Source organism: Microtus pennsylvanicus, chromosome 11 (assembly GCF_037038515.1).
Source record: "Microtus pennsylvanicus isolate mMicPen1 chromosome 11, mMicPen1.hap1, whole genome shotgun sequence".
NCBI classification, from domain to species: Eukaryota; Metazoa; Chordata; class Mammalia; order Rodentia; family Cricetidae; genus Microtus; species Microtus pennsylvanicus.
In genome coordinates, this window is record NC_134589.1 from 34610735 (window position 1) to 34630993 (window position 20259).

A 20259-nucleotide genomic window follows, 5' to 3' on the forward strand; every position below is an offset into this window, starting at 1 on the left:
ACAGCAGGAGTTTTAGTTTCTCCATCTGAGTGCTGAGAGCCCTAAGCCAAGGGATCATCAGATAGGTCAACCAGTGAAAAGCAAAGAGGACGTTTACCACCACGAGTGTGGAGAGGTCTGAGTCAGAAACCTTCAGTGTGCCAGGTGGCTGTTCTCTAGAGACTATGGACTTGGGGGTCTGCTCTGTAAGAGACCTTTCTCAGCTCCCCCATTTCACAGAGAGCACTGGGGACACTCTCCTCGGGAAAGGCAGGTTATGGAGTTTTTCCTAGCTTAGGAGCCAATAGGCTGGTTATTCCGATCTGGTTATGTTCTATTTCTGGTGAGCCAGAAATGCCAGGAGTTCATTGTGTGCATCCTGGCCCTTTCTCAGCGCCTTCCGCGCTCTGCCTGGTTTCTGTGGTCTGCACTGGGGCTCTCACAGCCCCCACCATGTCCTCTTCCCCTTTCCCGAAACAGGGTCTCTCTCTAGCTCTGGCTGTCCTTGCTGACTATGTAGAAAACATCTGTAGAGATCTGCCTGCACTCTGCTCCCTGAGTGCCCCACTACACCTGAGTCAGGCTTTTTTTTCTGGCGACCATGCTGGCCTGGAGTTCACTGCACAGCCTAGCCAGTCTCAATTTGTGATATTTCTCCTGCTTCAGCTCCCCCTCTCAGATGCTGATCATGACCTTTTAAGTAACATATCTGACTTCATGCGTGTGTCTGCTGAACTGGAGGTGGGAACATGCTAATACAGTAGAAGCCAGACAGCTGCCACCGCAGGAAGGAACATATTCAGCAGCCTCCTTTAGTTCATATGATCAACCTGAAGTGCAATTAATTGTTGTAAGACCTTGTACGTGGATTAGCATTTCTGGGAGGAGTTGGTGTTTGACATTCAGGGCTGAAAATGAGGTACAGAAGCATAGGGCATGGGCAGGGAGATGTGAAGCCAAGTTAGGTAGAGAAAACACCAAGGATAGTTGAAGGAAAGTAGACACTGTCATTCCGCTGTACAGAGGAGGAACGTGGGACCAGAGACGTAAAGCTCATGACAAAGTGCTAGAACGAGGAATTAAAAGCCTGGGTTACCCAAGCACAGTCATGTGTCACAGTCTTTCTGAGAAATTTGTCCCCAGAGTTCAGCCTTGTACAGACATCACAGAGCACTTACACAAGCAAACCTAGCCGGTTGTTCGGTCACCATGCCTTCCACTCCTAGGGGACTCTTAGTTCTCTCTCATTATATAGCCATGGATGGCCCGCAAGTAACCATACACCAGGCTATGTAGATCAGGCTACCCTAGAACTGCTTCTGCCTCCAGGTGATGGAATTGGGTGCCAGCCGACTTAGCTATACTCTATTACACCAAACCGCTGGATGTCTAGTTCACAGACGCTTGATGCAGACATGCAGAACTTCAGGTAGGCAGCCCTAAGGGGAAGGGGCTCACTCAGCTCATTTAAGAAATTTGGCAGTGAAGGGCCAATTGGCTGAAGAAGGTAGTGAGTTTGCTCTAAAAAGTATTGGGAAATTGCGATAAGAGCAAGAGCCATGTGGGTCTGTGAAATAAACAAGAGGAAGTCGTCCTATGTGTTTGGAGGGCTTCCAGGATGCTCAGAGTGCAGCCCACTACGGGGGCTTTCAAGGGACCGTGGTTACTGGCGCCTTTGCTGTACAAGGCCCAAGCAGCCTTCAAATCCTTCTTTGCCAACGAAAGGATTTTTAAGGAGCTAAAAAGCTAAAAGCCAACTTCTTAGCTTTGAATTATTTATTTCAAGTGTTGTGAAATAATCTTTCAGTAGTGAGCTGGAGAGCTGTTTTTAGCCCGGGGTGCAGAACATCCCCTGGGTGGTCCCTAGACAGCCTCACACACCATAGGTCCATAAATCAAGTTTTTTGTTTTCCTTTTCGTTTACTCAAGAGCAACCAAACTCTGAAGCGGTTCACTGTAACACAACTCAGAGAGCTGACTGGTAAACCAGAATTCGAATTCATTAATTTCCAGCGCTTAATCCTGAAAGCTTGGACTGTGTGTTATCTTCCTTGAAGGTAAACCCACTTGAGCGAGAGTTAAATTTAGACTATTAAGTAAACATGGCATCAGAGCAGAGGCATTTGAATGGCCGATGAGATTTCATCAGTTCTGACAGATTGACCCATCCCTCTCTCATTAAAGAGCTGTAAAGCTCTACGCCTGCAGTGCTGGACGGTTAGTGCTACTGCAAGGGGGACTGGAGATGGAAACACTCGGAGACAAAGGTCATCCTTGCTACAAGAATGCCAAGTTTATTGTGCTCAGGGGAAGCTTATATAGGGCTCTGGCCACGCCCCAGCTCCCGGGATCCTTCAGCTGCAGGCTTCTCAGAGGAGAGGAAAACAAGTTGTTTTGCTCAGAGCAGCTGCAAGCATAGGAAAAACAAGCTGCTCACAAGGAATTCAGGGTCCAGGGGTCCACAGCCCCCCATAACTCCCAACAGAGACAGCTTTCCCCAGTGAACGCCTGCTAGGGAAATCTTGGGATGGGAAGTCAGAAGCCTTAGGCTTACAATGACCTTGACAAGTTGAGTGACTCTGGGAGGTTCCCAAAGTGACTTTGGGTGTTTCTTGTTCTGTTTTGGAGGTGAAATCTGAATTGTTCTCTCTACACCCTAGTGCCCAACATACATTTGAAACTAATTCCCTTCTTTTTAGAAAGTCACTTATACCATACCCTTGTTACCCCGACTTCGTGCTCCCCCAGATTTTAGAGCCAATTGCCTGAGTCTCTCATGTTGTTGTTTGACTCTAGGCATATTCCTTAAGCATCTGTAAAGTGGGGGGTGATTTAGCCTTCCTCATTGTATTGCCTAGAGGACTGGCTGTGTTTGGATCAGTTTGGATCATGCCTGGTCCATGGTGAGTACCAGGCCAGTGTGAGCCATGACTTATTTCCAACCTTTTTTTAACTACATTTTAACTCACCATGTGTGGTTCTCTCCGTCAGGTGTTGGCTCTAGGGAATGAACTCAGGGTTACCAGACTTAGCAAGTGCCTTAACCCGGTCAGCCTCCTTGCCACCCATTCAGTCCTTTTCATAAACCCCTTTAATCTCGTGTTACCGAGCCAGGCGGTGGTGGCGCACGCCTTTAATCCCAGCAGAGGCAGAGGCAGGCGGATCTCTCTGTGTTCGAGACCAGCCTGGTCTACAGAGCTAGTTCCAGGACAGGCTCCAAAGCCACAGAGAAACCCTGTCTCGAAAAACCAAAAAAAAATCTCGTGTTACTGACTCTGTCCAATTTCTCTGAGTGATTGTTAGAAATATTTAGAAAGCAGTTCCTTCTGTATCACCTGTCGCTTACCTTGGAAGGCACTGGGCGCTTACTGCAATAGGAGTCTGTAGGCTTTAACTGCTGGTTCACGCCTTCTTTAGTTTAAGGACATTTCATTTGCATATGCCTCATTGACTTTGGGAATAGGAGTCTTTTATATTTTGATTAGTATATTTAAAATATATTGATATTTATGCTTTGATCATAGTAATAGCATTTTTCCTTAAATGATAGCAACCCTGAATTGTTTTCAAAGGCCCGAAGAATTTGAGAGGAATTTGAGCTCCAATATGAATACTCTTTGTTAAAAGTTTTTAGTTTTATAGATGAATGGCATCAAAATTAAAGCAAATTCAAATTTGATTTGAATTTGATGCCCAATAGCAAGCTGCCATTACATCATTCTGCCACCCCCAGGGGCTGGTTCAGAAAAATGTCATCTTCCCGAGCAGGCCTTGTGAGGCTGACTTGCCGGCCTTTGTCCTGGGGGGCACTCTCTACTCTGTCCGGTGAAGAACGAGCATTTGCCAGGCCTTAATTCTCCAAGGGAGGGAGGGAGGGAAGGAAGGTCCTGCTAACTGGCAGCATCTGTTTTCTCACTGCCTGGTTGTTTACTTTGGCCTCTACCACTCAAACCCACTGCCGCACACTCAGAATCCTGCCTTTACTGCAACAGAGAACAACCACAGCTCCAAGTCCAGCTGAGGCCCTGGGACAGCCGAGGGACGAACCTGTAGGGTCTGGAGTCTGGGATCTCCCTGAAAAAACAATGAACAGCATCCCTCTTAGCTAGAATATATTGTGGAGTAGGTAGTTTTCCAGATTCTACATGGATGTCAGAGACTCAGAAATGCCTTGCCCAGGGACATGCCGCTAGGGAGAGCTGGTCCAAGGCTTCCCAAGCACCAAAGCTGCCTGCGTCCTCTTTGCCAGACACCAGGCAGTCATGACTGGGTGAGCTGGGGCACCACCTGTCCTTAGGCCCAACCTTGAAACTTCGGGGCACCTGGGTCAACAGGAACAGGAAGTGAAAGGTCTCACCGAGGCAGAGATCCCCAACTATGCCATACCTTCAGCAATAAATCAGGCACTCGGGGCTCTTCCCACTTTTTGCAAATACAGTGACCATGAATTATCCCATGCACAGCAACTATTTCTTCCTTTTGAACAAGGCCCTTCACCTGGGCAGTGGTGGTGCACTCCTTTAATCCCAGCACTTGGGAGGTAGAGGCAGGCGGATCTCTGTAAGTTCGAGACCAGCCTGGTCTACAAAAGTTAGTTCCAGGACAGGCTCCAAAGCTACAGAGAAACCCTGTCTAGAAAACCAAAAACAAAAAGTGTCCCTTCTCTGCCCTTCCTTCAGTGAGACCCATAGGCCACAGGCACAGAGGAACGACCTCAAGGAAGCCAGCCATCCTGTTGAAGTCCCTTTCCTTTTGTTTGTTTGACACAGGGTGTCCCTGTGTAACTCTGAGTCACATGGTACTTATCACGTAGAGATGTAGATAGTTCTTCCAGGTGCTGGGATTATAGGTATGTCACACCACTAAGGCTGCCAGATCCCTATGTGGAGGTTTTTTTCTTGGTAAATCATAAAGATACCCGAATGGCTTTGTTTTATCCCAGTCTTCCTGGTGACCTATGTCCCAGTGTGGAAACCACAGCCCGGAAATACCTTCATAATTAACCACCTCCCCATTTCCATGTGAGTCCATTTCCTCGGTTCTTATCGTAGAGACGATGGGAGAAATCCCCTGTAGGAGTCTTTTCCTCTTAACTAAACAGTCAGCTTCTATCAGCTACACGTGTGCTTCGTTCTGGAAGTTTCTAGCATTGTTCATTACTACCATTCTTCTCACTTTCCCGTATGCTTCTTCAAGGGTGGCGTCCAGGAGGATCTAGCGTTGTTTGGCTGGGGTTCCAGCCCTTTGCAATGGCTGTGTTTCATTGTGACCTCACGGACACTAACGATAGACAGAGAAAAAGACGAGAACGAATAATAGGAAAATGGCTGACCTGACCCTTTCTCATAACATGCCACATCTGTTTCCTGTTGGGTATGGGGAGGCGCCAGCCACAGTTCCAAGGGAAAAGGTCTTACTGATCCCTGATCCTCCTTTGTACCTATATCTACATACTTGGCTCCTGTCCTGATGAAGCATTTGAAAGCATTTCAAAGGTCAGTTTTAACCACCTCATAAGTATAGTTAGTGCCTCATGCAGCTCTGTAGAGGTGGGAGGAGATTGGCTGCCAGGGGCTGGGGCAAGAGAGAGAAAGGGTGCTGAGATTTCTTTCTGGAACATGAGAATGTTCTGGAATTAAACATGATAATGATTGTACAACCCTAAGATTATAGCAAGATCCACTTAATTTTATATTTAAAGACATATTTCCATCATCCTTTTTATGTCTCAAAAGTATTTTTGAGTCAGAATCTTATATTCTAGCCTAGGCTGATCTGGAACTCACTAGCCTCGTTCTCATTCCCCCCCTCTCTCTCTTTTCTGGTTTTTCAGACAGGTTTATACTGTTTAGCTCCAGCTGTCCTAGAACTAGGTCTGGTGGATCAGGCTGGCCTTGAACCTGCAGAGATCTGCCTGCCTCTGCCTCCCCAGTGCTGGGATTAAAGGTGTGCGCCACCATTGCCCGGCTCTTTTCCCTTTTCATGATGACACCTGAGTTGCAAAGTGGGGAAGCCCTACCTTTTGGCTTGGTAAGAGAAAGGCTGGAGAGCTGTTAAAATCACTTGGTCCCCTTGGAGTGGGATTTGGTTTCCAGCATCCACATAGAGGCTTGCAGCCATCCGGAACTCCTTCCATTTTCAGGGGATTTCATGCCCTCTCTGAACACCGGGCACATGTGATGCATGTGTACACACATAAACGATTTTATTTTTAATAGTCCCCAAGAGAAGAGCCTTGGAGAGTTAAAAAGTCAACTTCTTCTCTTCCCTGAGGTCCTGAGAAGCCTTGATTGGAAGTAGAACTTTCTACTCTGGCCGTCATCTACCTTGTGGGGCTTGCTGGTTTCCTTGTTTTGTGGTTTGGTTTGGATTTTGAGACAGGGTTTCTCTGCAGCAGCTCTGGTTGCTCTGGAACTCTTTTGTAGACTAGGCTGGCCTCAAACTCAAAGAGATCCACCTGCCTCTGCCTCCTGAGTACTGGGATTAAATGTGTGTGCCCAGCTGCTTCCCCCTCTTAACTGCCCTTTGAAATAGGCATGATTTCCATTTATAGATGAAAATGAGAGCCGAGAAAGGCACGAGTCAGATAGCAGGTGAGTGGGGGTGTCACAGTCAGGACTGGAACCTAGGTAGGTCTTCTGGAATGACGAGCAAGTGCTCAGTCTGTTGCCAGAGGTTGTACCTGCTCCCCACATCGCTGCCTTCTGCCCCCTAATGCTCCAGTGTTCACTCTTTTTGAGGCAGGGTCTTGTGTGTGACCCGGGCTGGCCTCCCCGCATTCCTCCCGCCTCTGCCTCCCAAGATTTAGGGTTGCAGGCATGTGCCACCACACCCAGCTTCAGCAGCTCCCTGCTTGAAAAAGAAGTTGCTGCCTTCCAGACGCCCAACAGGGCCAGAACTGAGTGGTTTGGGCCCTTTCTGTGTCTTTGAGCCGTCTGGAAGGGCTGGGCCCACTGCTGGTAGTGTACTTTGAAGGACAGAAGAAAAGTTTTGTATGCCAGAAACAAAACAAAGCCTTTGGTGCCGGCCTGCACACCAGCCTTGGTTGACACACAGCATGGAAAAGAACTGCTTTGTTGCCTGGCAGTAATGACAGCAAACAAATGTGTCTGACAGTCTGGCATCTCCTGGTCTCTGTTCTATTTGCCTTGTTTTAATTGTTTCCTTAGCTTCCTTTAGCTTCCCCACCTTCGGTACCACCCTCACCCAAGGGAACACCAGGCTGTGCCAGGTTGTGCTGGGCTGGGCTGGGCCAGCCCTACGGAATACAGTGACCCAGCCAGGCTATTCTTGCTGTGTCTATTTGCAAGAAGCCTGTTGTTCTCCCTGTCTGTTTTTCTCATCGTAAATGTTGGGTTGGCAGGGTCCCCAGGGTGGTGGAATCCGCAGTGGAAGAGCAGCCAGACTTCCGCCTCAGAAAATGCAGCTGCTCTGAGTGCCAGGCTGGGGAGACAGTGGTAGATTCTGCTTCTTGGAGCGTACCTAAAGATGTACTCCCACCAGAACAGCCCTGCTTGGGTCCAGCACCCTTGGCAGGGCCTGGACTTGTGCCAGCATACTCTTACCAAACAGGCCTGGAGGATCTGTCCTGGCATACCTGTGAGCCACCTTTGAGCCCAAGGAGATTGTTTTCTTTGCCATGCATCCTACCTCACAGCCCCTGCTCTCTAGGAATTTTAATCTGTGTCAGGCTCCTAGCAGTTACTCCTGAGCAATGCCCTGGAGCAGATGGGCGTTCCCAGTGCAGTGTAAGTTTACTGTCCATATTCATGGGTGCCGTGAGTGCGCTGCTATAAAGTATATATGGTGTGAACTTTTTATATGGCGCCCTGAGAGATGGCTCAGTGGTTAAGAGCACTGGCTGCTCGTCAGAGGTCCTGAGTTCAATTCCCAGCACCCTCGTGGCAGTGAGCACACTATCCAATTCTCTTCTGGTGTGCAGATAAATCACCCATGTACATCAGATACATAAGTGCATAAGTAGAGCCTTTTCTTTTCTTTCTTCCTCCCTTTCTTTCTTTTTTTTTCTTTTTTTCTTTCTTTTTTTTTCTTGATTTTTCGAGACAGGGTTTCTCTGTAGCTTTTGGTTCCTGTCCTGGAACTAGCTCTTGTAAGCCAGACTGGCCTTGAACTCAGAGAGATCCACCTGCCTCTGCCTCCCGAGTGCTGGGATTAAAGGCGTGCGCCACCACCGCCCGGCCTTTCTTTTTTTCTTCTTCTTCTTCTTCTTTTTTTTTTTTGGTTTTTGCGACAGGGTTTCTTAACAGTCCTGGCTGTCCTGGAACTAGTTCTGTAGATCAGGCTGGCCTCAGACTCAGAGCTAACCTGCCTCTGCCTCCTGAGTGCTGGGATTAAAGGTGTTCACCACCACTGCCCAGCAACATGGATGACTCTTAAAAGAACTGAGCTAGAGGCTGGAGAGATGGCTCCATGGTTGAGCTTTTGCTGCTCTTACAGAAGACCTGGGTTCAGTTCCCAGCACCCACATCAGATGGCTCACAGCCGTCTATAACTCTAGCTCCAGGAGGTCGACACTCTCTTTCCTGTCCTCTGGACATCAGTTTACATATATAGTCATAAATAAAATATACCTTGAAATTTTGTTTTAAATAATTCTGAGTAAAAGAGGCCAAACAAAAACTCTTACACGGTGTATGAGTGACAGAAAGCATTGACTGCCTGCTGAGCCGTTATTGAGAAAGGGATGCAGAGGAGAGACTCAAGGGAATCCTGAGGCACGATGAATAGTCCGTGATCTCTGTCCTTTGTGTCTGTCTGTCTGTCTCAGTATTGTCACCCTGGCTAACCTGGGACACTCAGGTAGGCCAGGTTAACTAACAGAAATCGAGGCAGGGTGTGGTGGCACGTGTCTTTAATCCTAGGATTCTACTATCCTAAAGAAAATGCACATCCGCCCATAATCAGACTGTCTTACAGACAGATGCCAAGTGATGTTCTGAGGTCATAGAGTAAATCTGCATTTGGTAACTGGTTCTTTGAGGAGAAAGGGAGGTGAGGTGGTAGAGTTAACACCAATGAGTTTCTTATAAAAATGTATTGTAGTCTAGTGCGATGCACGAGGTGGGCCATCCCGGTATACATAGTGAGTTCCAGGTCAGCCAGGGACTGGCCTCACTGTGTGTGTAATGAGATGTGTGTGTGTGTGTGTGTGTGTGTGTGTGTGTGTGTGTGTGTGTGTGTGAGAGAGAGAGAGAGAGAGAGAGACTGCTTCAAAAAACAAAACAAATGCTACTTATAAATCAGTGCCACCAGGCCTGGTGATTATCCTTCATCTTGATGGTGGTGATAGCTTCACAGGCATACAGATATCAGGACACATGAATTCATGCACCCCAATAATATTTAAAGAAAATACAGAGGCAGTTCACTGGAATAGTATTTAATATCTGCTGACTGAACTGGGTGTAATGGCTCATACCCATGATCCTATCAGCTCTGGAGGCTGAAGTAGGATTACTGGGAGTTCAAGGCCAGCCTGGCCTACATCATGAGACTCTGTCTGTAACTCCAGTTCCAGGGGACCTGACACCCATGGCAAAACACCAATGCACATAAAATAAAAATAAATAAATCAGCAATCATTATGTGCCAGATTCACACGCTGTTCTGGGGGTCCAGAGAGACTTGAAGATGTGGGTCATGCCCTCTGAAACTCACAGCATATTTGAAACTAAATCCAGATGGAGAGACAGAGGAAAGTGCATGAACTAGGAAGCCCGAGCACCGATGTTGGTCAGAGAACCAGGTGGGCAAAGCTGTGCACACTAACTAAGCAGTGTGATTGGGCTTGGGCTAGAGTAAGCTGCTACAGTGATGAAGCAGCAAGAAGAGGCCACCAAGTCGGCAGCTTTTGTTTCCTTGGACCGTTTGTGTAAAGTCTAGGCTGTCACCGGGACCTCCATGTTCAGTATTTGAGGCCATGATACCCGGAGCAGCTTCGCTGTGCCTGGGAGGTCTTTGGCTATGTTTCAGGAGACCTGGTTTGGGTGTGGGCAGCAGCTGGGGAGCATCTGCTTGCTCCTTGAGCTGCACCTGGGCGGGAAGGCATCCAGCTATCCAGCTGTTCCAGTGGCCGCTTTGCCACAGGAATGCTGCTCTCTTTGTGGCCAAAGACACCAACTTCCAAAGACCTGTACTTTGACAAAATGACTGTCTGAGGCACAGGGCTCTAAACTCTGCTGTCTCTTCTCGTCATCTGTCAACAGACGCCCCAGATTTCTTCCTTGTTTCCTTGTCCGTTTTTATACTTTTTTTCCCCCCAGAGCTGACTAGGAAGTTAAATTCGGATACAATTGTCATACCACATTAAAAATGCAAGCAGCAATACAGAACATGGCAGGCGCATGTCGGCCAGACAGCTCAGTGAAACTAGAGATGGGAAACGGGCAAGGTTTGTGCTAATGGAAGTAGATGCCAGTTTGCATGGCAGCTCTGACTCCTTTCTGTCCCATCCCCGGTCACTCTGCCACTACACATCCAGAAGGCAGACCCAGCTAGAGGTAGAAGTGCTGCGGCTTCTGCTGGGTAAGCATCTCTGAGACCTAGAGATCAAGCCACTTCCACACCAGAAGTGGAGCCCTAGACTCCTCCTCAGGACCCTAACCGCTGTGGCAGGTGGAAATGACCAGTGCCAAGCGTGTGATGAGAACACGTTCTTGTGCCAGGCTCTGAGTAAGAAGAGGACAGACTGTTGCCCCTGGCTTTCTGTGCCGAGCTGCTGTGTGAAGCGATGGCTAACACAGATGGCTGACATCAGCTCAAACCGGGAGTCGTGGTATGGATTAATCCTCTCAGCGGATTCGCTGTCAGGCAGTGTCAAGAACAGAGGGGTATTTAGTTACCCAGAGTTCTGTTGTTGTTAAATAAAGATCATGTTTCTCAGTGTGCCCCATGGTAGCGCTGGTATTTGAGGCTGCACCAACACGCCAGCTGGCTGCTTAACCTGTACCCGGTCCCTCTTCTCACCTGAGCTGGTAAATTAGCCCCCATGCAGGCTGGCTTGATCTCTGTTGAACTGTTTGTTCTGCCTTCACCTTCTCCCCCATGCCTCCTGCCAGCTAGACTCTGCAGTCTGCCAGTTCCCTTTTGCAGGGAAGGTCAGGCTTGTGATTTGGGGTCTTTTCCCAGATGGGCATAGGAGGCATGGATGTCTAACAATTGATTTGTTTTCTTGTATTTCAGTCGTTCCAGGGAAGTCAAGGACGAGCATACCTCTTTAACTCAGTGTGAGTGTCTCTGAATGGAGCATCTGCTTATTGGGTGAAATCCCTGAGGGACAGGGGAAAGTACTCTTCAGTGACTGGGCCATGATCTCTGCCTTCTCAATATTAGTAAGACTCCTAGGGCCATTGGCTAGTAGTCAGTGTCTGTCAGGTACCTTAGGTGAACTTTTGTAGGCAGCCCCTCCAACTATAAAGTACACACTGCAGTGCCCAGCACTGGGGTCTTCCCACAAGGAAAACACGGGGGGGGGGCGGCGTCTTCAGCACAGAGGTCAGCAAGACCTGAGATTCATTATTAAAGGAGAAAGGAGGGGTGACTAGAACCTGTGGAAGGCTTCATCCCTTCTGCCGAGGATGTCTACACAGCTCTGTATCAACCATGAACACGCGAGTCCTCTGGCTGGAATAGGAAGGCATTGTCAACCACGGACACGCGAGTCATAGCCTCTGACTGGAATAGGAAGGCAAAGCTCACAGACACTTGAACTATGTAAGGAAATCTAGCACAGCTTGAAACAGGTGTCATGTTTGGTAGTCTAGGCCCCCCGCCCTTATGCTAAGGCTTGCTCGCCAGCTTAGGCATCATCAACTTTTTGGTTTTTCGAGACAGGGTTTCTCTAGCTTTGGAGCCTGTCCTGGAACTAAGTCTTGTAGACCAGGGTAGCCTTGAACTCACAGAGATCCACCTGCCTCTGCCCCCTGAGTGCTGGGATTAAAGGCGTGCGCCACCACTGCTCAGTCCTCTGGAACCTTTTAAGGACCTGTCTCAAGGCTGTGAACCTCACTGTGCAGTTGCCAGATTAGGGGAGAAGAGCTGTCTGGGCAGGTGAAGGCAATGCTCCCCAAAAGCCTGACGGCATGAGTCAGGTCCCTGGAAATCCTTACTGTAGATGAGAACCCACTCCCGAAGTCGTCCTGCCCTCCACACGCACCATAGCAGGCATGTGTGCCCAACAAGTAAATGTAATACAGTTTTTCTTTTAGTTACAAGATTAAAAATCTGTGTCAGGAAATTTAAACCCTAAGCAAACTCATCCAGAGCTGTTTTGGTTAGCTTGCAGAATTTAATCTTGCAGATCTAGTATTTATTCCCTCTGAGATATTTCCACATGGCTACCTTTCATTTCCACCCTAGACCATTTTCTTCAGTGCTGGCTTCCCCGGGAGCAGTCCTGTCTAGTCAGTTTTTGCCAGAAGCTCAACTTGAATGGTTGTTTACCCGGATGACTAACTACCCGCTCTCTTTCTGTCTTTGGCATAGAGTTAATGTGGGCTGTGGGCCTGCAGAAGAGCGGGTGTTGCTAACAGGCCTCCATGCGGTCGCAGACATCTACTGTGAAAACTGCAAAACCACTTTGGGCTGGAAATACGTAAGTACGAAAGGGCCTGGGTGGAAGGGGCCTGGAGCGGTAGGTAGCAAAGGGCCTCCTCTCTGAGGGCTGTTTTCTTCCACTAGTTTCCCTCAGGCCTGACAAGTAGCTGACTCCTCCAAGCTCAGTCCTTCACCTGTTCTGGGAACGCCCTGTCGGTGCACATGTATACATTTATAACAGGACTTAGTAGCATCTGACTGGGCAATGTGTGTGGGGATGTGTTATGTAACAACACCAGGAAGATGTCTCAGCAGAGTGCTTGCCCACAAGCATGAGGACTTGAGTTCTGATCCTCAGCACCCATGGAAAAAATAAGTTGGGTGCAGTAATATGTTTGTAATCCCAGAGCTCAGTAGTTACAAACCCGAATACTTGGGACTTGCTGGCCAGCCAGTCTAGCCAATTAGTGAGCTCCAGGTTCAGTGGGAGACTGTCTCAACAAAGCAACTGAGGAAGACACGTGCCATTAACCTGTGGCTAACACACATCCTCCCCCCTCCCCCCATCCCAGTCTCTCTCACTCACTCACACACCCAACTATGCGTACACATAAACAGATATACTTCTGCAGAGAAAGTAATAGAAACACTGGCTATCTAAACACTTGTATTGCCTGCACTCAAGAGTTTTCAGAGGGTAGATTGTGTTGCTAAACTAAAAAGTAAACAGCCAGACAAAAAGAAAAATGTAGGCAAATGCTTCCACAGCCTCCCTCTAAGCATTGGAAGGAGGTTGAAACCTGGCTCTGTCTCTTAGGTGGCTTTACGGCCTCATTCTCTGCTTTTTAAGTGCTAATGAATATAGTAGCCCCTGGGCATGGTAGGTGGTGGCCCAAACGATCTTGGCCGGCCAGCCTTGCTGAGGAAGTAATGAAAGCTCTGAAAGTATTGACGTTTATGTAGGGAAATAAATTATGAGCAATGGGCCTGTGGCGGCAGAGGTGTTAGGTCTTGCTGAGGACCAGACTGGCCTGCAGCTTGGGTCCTTTCTCTTCAGCCTGCCACATGCTAGAATCACAAGCACAGACCATGCGGTTCCAGTTCTGATGCTGATCATCTGGGGACACAGTTATTCTGCTTTTCCTCCGTCTTGTGACTACATTCTCCTGGTTCCCCTCTTGCTCCTCACTTCATAGAACCATTCTCTGGTCAGCAAGATAACTAAAGCCCAGGGGTTCTGAAACACCAACAGGGTTTGGTTTCCTACTGACTGCTGAGGCTCAGGCAGAAGAGACAATTTCCACTGCCCTGTACCGCAATTATTCCCCGAGTTACAGCTCCAGGGACCAGTGTTCTCAGTCCTTGATCCTACACCCAGGCAAGACGGTGGGGACAGGTTCTGTACTGGGATTTATGTAGCCTCTATCATCACCTTGGGGCACAGCAGTGAAAGAGACACACACTTGATTCATCTAAGGTGGAAACAACAAGAAAGGGAAACAGGACCGGGCTGGCCTCATACTACTTGTTTCTCTTGCTATCCCACCTAAGCCGAACAAGTACATTTTAGGATATAACCAAGGCTGGAGGGATGGCTCAGCAGTTAAAAGCTGCTCTTGCAGATCCCAGGTGATAGCTCACCACTGCTTGTAACTCCAGCAAAATGTCTATGCACATAAAATAAAAATATCATTTTTTTAGACCTTCATTTAAAAAAGATTATAACCAGGCTTTCCTGTGTCCCTAGAAACTAGTGGAAATAATATACAAAGTTTAGATACATCTATAGGGCAGACCTCTAGTAAGCTTCAGAAATCTGGGTTACCTAAGGAGCTCGTGTGTGTGTGTGTGTGTGTGTGTGTGTGTGTGTGTGTGTGTGTGTGTGTGTGTGTGTGTGTGTGTGTGTGCGGGCGCACACGCACGCACGTGAGATTACAACAGGGAATACTGTGTAGCTCTACCAACAGCTGTACTTTATCTATTCACTGAAGCCTGTTAGCTGGCTTTTAATCTTCTAGTGATATGGCAGTGCAGAAAACACGAACATTTCAGGGCTGGAGAGATGGCTCAGAGGTTAAGAACACTGGTGGCTCTTCCAGAGGTCCTGAGTTCAATTCCCAGCACCCACATGGTGGCTCATAACCGTCTATATGTATAATGAGATCAGGCATACATGCAGGCAGAACACTGTATATATAATAAATAGATAAAATCTTTAAAAAAATAAACATCTCGTTAACATTTGCATAACAGGCAATAGAAACTGAACGGGAATGTTGTGCACACTGGGAAATATGGGGTACTGTGGATAGAGATAAGGGAAGAAGCTGGGGAGACAGGGTGGCACAGCCGGCAAAGAAAGACATGACCAGTGAAATGGTGGCATTGAAGCAGAGGTTTAAAAGAAATTCTGTCATGATACTGAGGAAGCCCGTCTGTTCCCTCCATTGTACTGTTAAGTACAGGAACTCAGAATGCTTGTGTGCTAGCATCTTCAGTAGACCTGACTTTTGCTGTCCTGGTGCCTCTCATCAGCACCATCCCTGCCTCTGTGCCTCAGCAGTTACCTGTTTGCCTTGGATCACTCAGCGTTCTTTCTCTTCCTCTCTTTTATAGGAACATGCTTTTGAAAGCAGTCAGAAATATAAAGAAGGCAAATACATCATTGAACTAGCACACATGATCAAGGACAATGGCTGGGACTGACCCGACAGCGTCCATCCGGTCCAGCATCCACATGAATGCCATCCAATCGAACATTCTACCCAAGCGTGAGAGAGTGACTGAACACTTGGTTCCATCCATTCAGGGGCCTTGCCATCAGGGGGCATACTCCTACCCTGACGCCATCTTTTTCGGTGACTGGCCTCTGAATCGCTGTCTCTCTGTCTCTTTGCTTTGTATCTGTTTGTGAGTTGATCTTGGCTTCTCTGTTCCAGTGTTGGCTGAAAACAAAATGACAAACAGAACAGATCCTTGGCTGTGTGGGGCCGTGTGGCGGCGTCCACCTTGAACAGGGGCCCCCAGCCCATATGAGAGCTGCCTAATGGCCTCTTGTCAGAGCAGTGGCACCTGGGCACAAGGAAGAGCAAAGATGAACCCGAGAGTCCTGGGGTTGGGGAAAGGGCAGGAGGGTAGAGGTAGAACAAAGCTGTGCTACTCTTGGGGACCTGGCTTGAAATAATTGACTCTTTCTGCAGGACAAAGAGGGAAAAAAAAATACCTCATGGCTATGTTCTCTCTGACGACAAACTTCTGTCCTAACATCAAATGTGCCAGGATAGCAGATTAGCACAAGAAATGGCCCTGATTCTTGCTGACAGGGCAAGACCCTGGAATTCTGGGCCACGGAATGTCCTAGGGTGGGTAGGGGGTAGGTAAAGCCCAAATGGGTTTTAGTGACTCTGATGCCTCCCGCCCCCACCCCACCCGTGGGCAATCACCTTCTTGGTTTCTTTCACTCTTTCAGTGAAGGGAGAAATGCAAGATGCAAATATTCCATTTAGCCAGCAGCACCCTGAAATCCACAGTGGAGGAAAGCCAGGGAGCACGGGTCGCAGCCTGGGAACTCCTGATAACGAGCAGGAAAAATAAAAATGGGTAACTAGTCAGCAGTTCTGTGGGAGCAATGCAGCGAGGAGAGGTTCGGGGAGGAACAGTTTAGATTTGAGCCAGTCCGGGCTCGGCGCATCCTTCCTCGGTGTGCAGTATCTTCCACGGGATTAGCAGTTCTCTGTGCATAGTGTTTCTGGTTTGCTTTTTTTCTCCAGTTCCATCATAACCTAGGAAGCAAAGATCCAAGATTGCATCCCCCTCGTGCCTCTGTTGTTTTAGACCCGAATGTCTTATGTGTGGAGAGTAATCTTCTGACAGTGTGGTCCTGCAGTGGGGAGGAATCATAGGTTCGCTGTGGCCCCCTCACCCATCACCCCACCCAAGCTTTGCATTAGCGATGGGGGAAAATTCCCTGTAAGTCTCGACGCTAAGGAACTTAGCGCATTGAGTCAACACTGAATGTCTTACAGCCGTTCAGCTATGACGTGGCACATGGCTGAAACTCATTTGAATTATGAATTTCATTTCCTAGGCAGAAAATAATGTTAAAATACACACATAGTAGGTAATTCTCAACATTGTTCTCCAACTAGGCTGGTCCTACAGGAAAATGCACTTCTTAAAATAAAAAGGCCTAATAAAAGAATTCATGGGAATAAGAATCTGTAAAACTGGTTAACTCAGACTAAAGCATCTGACCCAGGGCATTTTCAAATCTCATCTTCAACAGAACTAATTTCCCAGCAGGAGAGCTGTGGTTCCCTGGCTTTGTCCCCTGTGTCCTGATCTGGGACTTGGCCCTGCCCTGCTGGTGGTGATGGCGAGGTGGCAGAGAGCAGGTCAGGCCTGTTTAACAGCGGATCGCTCCTCTTGTGGGACATAAGGATTCCTAGAAACAGGATTTTGTTCCTCAAGTCTCCTGGTCCAGAGCCTTGGAACGTTAGCTCCACCTCCCATCCCCCACCACCACCACCATGGACTGCAGGACAGACTGAGCCTCAGAAGGACTAAGTTTTGCTTCCTGAAAACCACTTGGTGGCTCCCAGGCTCAAGTTCTCAGTGACACACATTTTTCCACTTTCACATTCCAAAACTGTCTCCAGAGTCATGCCTTGTCGCGTCCACCCCCCAATCCTGCCCGAGGGAAGTGGCCTTCATTTAAGGATTTGATTACACACACCCTTTGCTCAGGGAATATCCCAGCTCTACTAAAGTCCTTTTTCTTTTTTAATGGAGGGTGGGGGTTAAACCTAGGTGGATAGTTCTTCTTTAAAACTAAAATTAGTGAGGTGTGGAACTTGGATATGTGATGTCCTGCCACTCAAGGGTCAGAGAAGGAGACCAGTGTGCACTGTTTTTACTTGGTGGGGTCCTTGATCATCCTGGGCCAGAGCAAGCTCCAGTAGGAGCCTGGTTCTGGATTTTTCTTGAACTGCTGTCTGATGAGCATCCAGTGGGTGTCTGGTACCATATATGGTGCCAAAAGGGAGTAGCAGGTCAGTTTTTCCATAGCTACTTTGGGGGTGGGACCAAAACCCATTAGGCTTCTCTTTGTGGCGGTGACACCAGAAGTGCTTCTTAGGCCCTCGCTCCACCCACGGCGTGTCTGCCTGACACTTAGCAGTGTGACCCTCGCTCCATCCGCGGCTTGTCTGCCTGACACTTAGCAGTGTGACCCTCGCTCCATCCGCGGCTTGTCTGCCGGACACTTAGCAGTGTGACCCTCGCTCCACCCACGGCGTGTCTGCCTGACACTTAGCAGTATTAGAGTCCACAGCTGAGCAAGGGAGACACGCGCTCCAAGCCTCGGTCAGTTTCTTTATTTTCCTCACCAAATTATTGACTCAGCATAACCAAAGACCTCATCCATTCACCCCACATAGGTTCAGGGAATTGGAGTTGATTGGGTGACCTTGGGCAGGGGTGGGTGAACAGCAAAGAGAGAAAGGGAGGGGCCTCAAGTTCTGTACCTCAGCCCACAGCTGCCTTCGTTTTGAACTGAAGACTAGCTGACCAGCTCCCATTCCATCTCCCCGTGCCACCCTGGAGTACGTTCACCCCCTCCCCCATATTTCCCTAGGCTGCTAATGGGTGAATGAGCACGAGTCAAGGGTAGCCAAGCTTGATGCCCACGGGCTCTCGGCTGGGCCTGGCTGAGTCCCGCCCCAGCACCTAGTCAGATCATGTAGATAAGTAAATCAGTGTGTACTAAAGCAGTGTCCCCTTTATAATAAGGTTTTCAAGTCTCTTGTGAAATATACTTTTGTAAATAATATTTAATTAATTTTTTAAATAATATATTTGGTGCTGTATTCTCAGATCCCTGGGAGCACTTTGTTTTCAGTTCTATGGCTTCCTCTGTGTTTCTTGAAGTACATTTTAAGGGAAAGAATAATCACCAAGATTTTTTTTTTTAAAAGATCTGTCACTTTAACTTGGATTGAGGCTTTAAAACATTTTTTTTTTTGCATTTTTGTGTTTGCGTTTTCCCCAGTGGAACAGACTATAGTAAATTACCAGGTTATGAACTGATACTTTCTTATCCTGTCTTGGCTAGAAAAGAAACAAGTTTCAGTAGTAACAACTTAGAAGTAATTGCTGTAGTTGGGAGAACTGAGAAATTGGAATTGTGTGTGTGTGTGTGTGTGTGTGTGTGTACTTTCTTTTCTACTGAGGACACTATATGAATTACAGTTTACATCTTGGGCACGTAGAGTTTCCCTCTCTGGTTTCCATGTCTGAGTGGACCAACAGCATGGAGCAGGATTTCTCTCCCTGAGCTGGAGTGTGCTCTGTGCTCTGCTTCTAAAGCTGGCAAAGCAAACCTGTAAGATGAAATCGAAGTCAGGTTCATGCTTCTGAGATGTGAACAGATCAGTCACACATCCGAGGGCTCTGACTGTTCTAGAAGCCAGGTCATATTAAATGTTAACTGGTTCTGGTTCAGGCTAAAAGGACATTGATAACACGATATCTTTTTATTTTTCTTTTTTCTTTTTTGAAGGTCGGATTGCTTCAGGTTCAGGCAGAGGCTGACAAATCAAATTTTGAACATCACTTTTGTATTTAAAAAAATCTGCCTCAATGGAAAATACATTCTAGTTCTGTGAGGGGGAAAGGTTGTTTTTAAAATCGTGATTGATTTCTAAAATTACTATACAGTCATGAAATGTACCAGAATCAAAGATAAAGCCAAGAAAGACCTTATTGTCTCTACAAGGTTAGCTCTGCCCGTGTTCTACAGTGTTTTGGTGAAGGCGGAATCAGTCCCCTCTTCCCAGCCCGCAGAGACTTGTGTACCACAGGTCTGTCTGTCTGTCTGTGTTTACAAACTGTATTGTTGGATTTCAAATTGTGTTTGTTTCTCATTTTTGGTTGTCTTCGGTGGCATTTTTTCCCCCGCAGGTCACTTTGCTCCAATAACAAAGGCGATTGTTTTTTGAGTGATTCGTCTTCACCTCTTTTCGGTATCTGTACATAATGACTCAGTATTAGTGAGAAGTTGCATTGTTTGTCATTTCCTATCTGTGTTGGTGCTCATTTGAGAAAATAAAGTTTTCAAATATTAACTCCGGGGCCAAAGGCATCTGTTTTCATTGACACAATGTGTATTTTGACATTTAACACTTACACTGCTGGGTCGTCTGTCTGTCACTGGTCACAGGCCTGTTAGCTGAGTCCATAAAGGACATTTCTTAAGGACAGCAAGCCTGTTCATGAGTGAATCTCAGGTCTCCTGTTCATCTCCTTTCAGCTGGCTTTGGCTATCAGAAGTGAAGAATGAGCCTCCTTCTCCAGTTATCTGTGCCATGATCCGCCTTCTGAAAGCTTTTCTGATGACATCCTCTTTAGACGGAGGATTGCGTTAAAGGTGCGGGGGTGGGGGTTAACTATGGAAGATAAATATCCAATCCCAATACGTGAAAAAATAATAAAAATAATAATTTTTTTTCAAAACCAGGTCTCTGTGTAACAGCCCTTACCTGTCCTGGAACTAGCTCTGTAGACCAGGCTGGCCTCGGACTCACAAAGAGAGAGATCCGCCTGCCTCTGCCTCCTGAGGCTGAGATTAAAGGCGTGCGCCACCACCGTCTGGCTTAATCAAATCTTGCTCAGGTATTAAATTGAGATTACAAACCTGAGAATTCTGTCTCTGTGATGAGTCAGCCG

General features: G+C 47.6%; 1 protein-coding gene across 2 annotated transcripts in view; it reads left to right on the top strand.

Moving 5' to 3' along the window:
• Positions 1 to 19658, top strand: part of Ypel2 (yippee like 2) — a 58160-nt gene extending 38502 nt beyond the window's left edge. For both annotated transcript variants that reach the window (XM_075991210.1, XM_075991211.1), the window contains exons 3-5: positions 11182 to 11225; positions 12484 to 12592; positions 15151 to 19658. In XM_075991210.1, coding sequence (XP_075847325.1) covers positions 11182 to 11225; positions 12484 to 12592; positions 15151 to 15240 — 243 coding nt within the window. In that variant the 3' untranslated portion in view covers positions 15241 to 19658. The remainder of the gene's footprint in view (positions 1 to 11181; positions 11226 to 12483; positions 12593 to 15150) is intronic.
• The last annotated feature ends 601 nt before the right edge of the window (positions 19659 to 20259 follow it).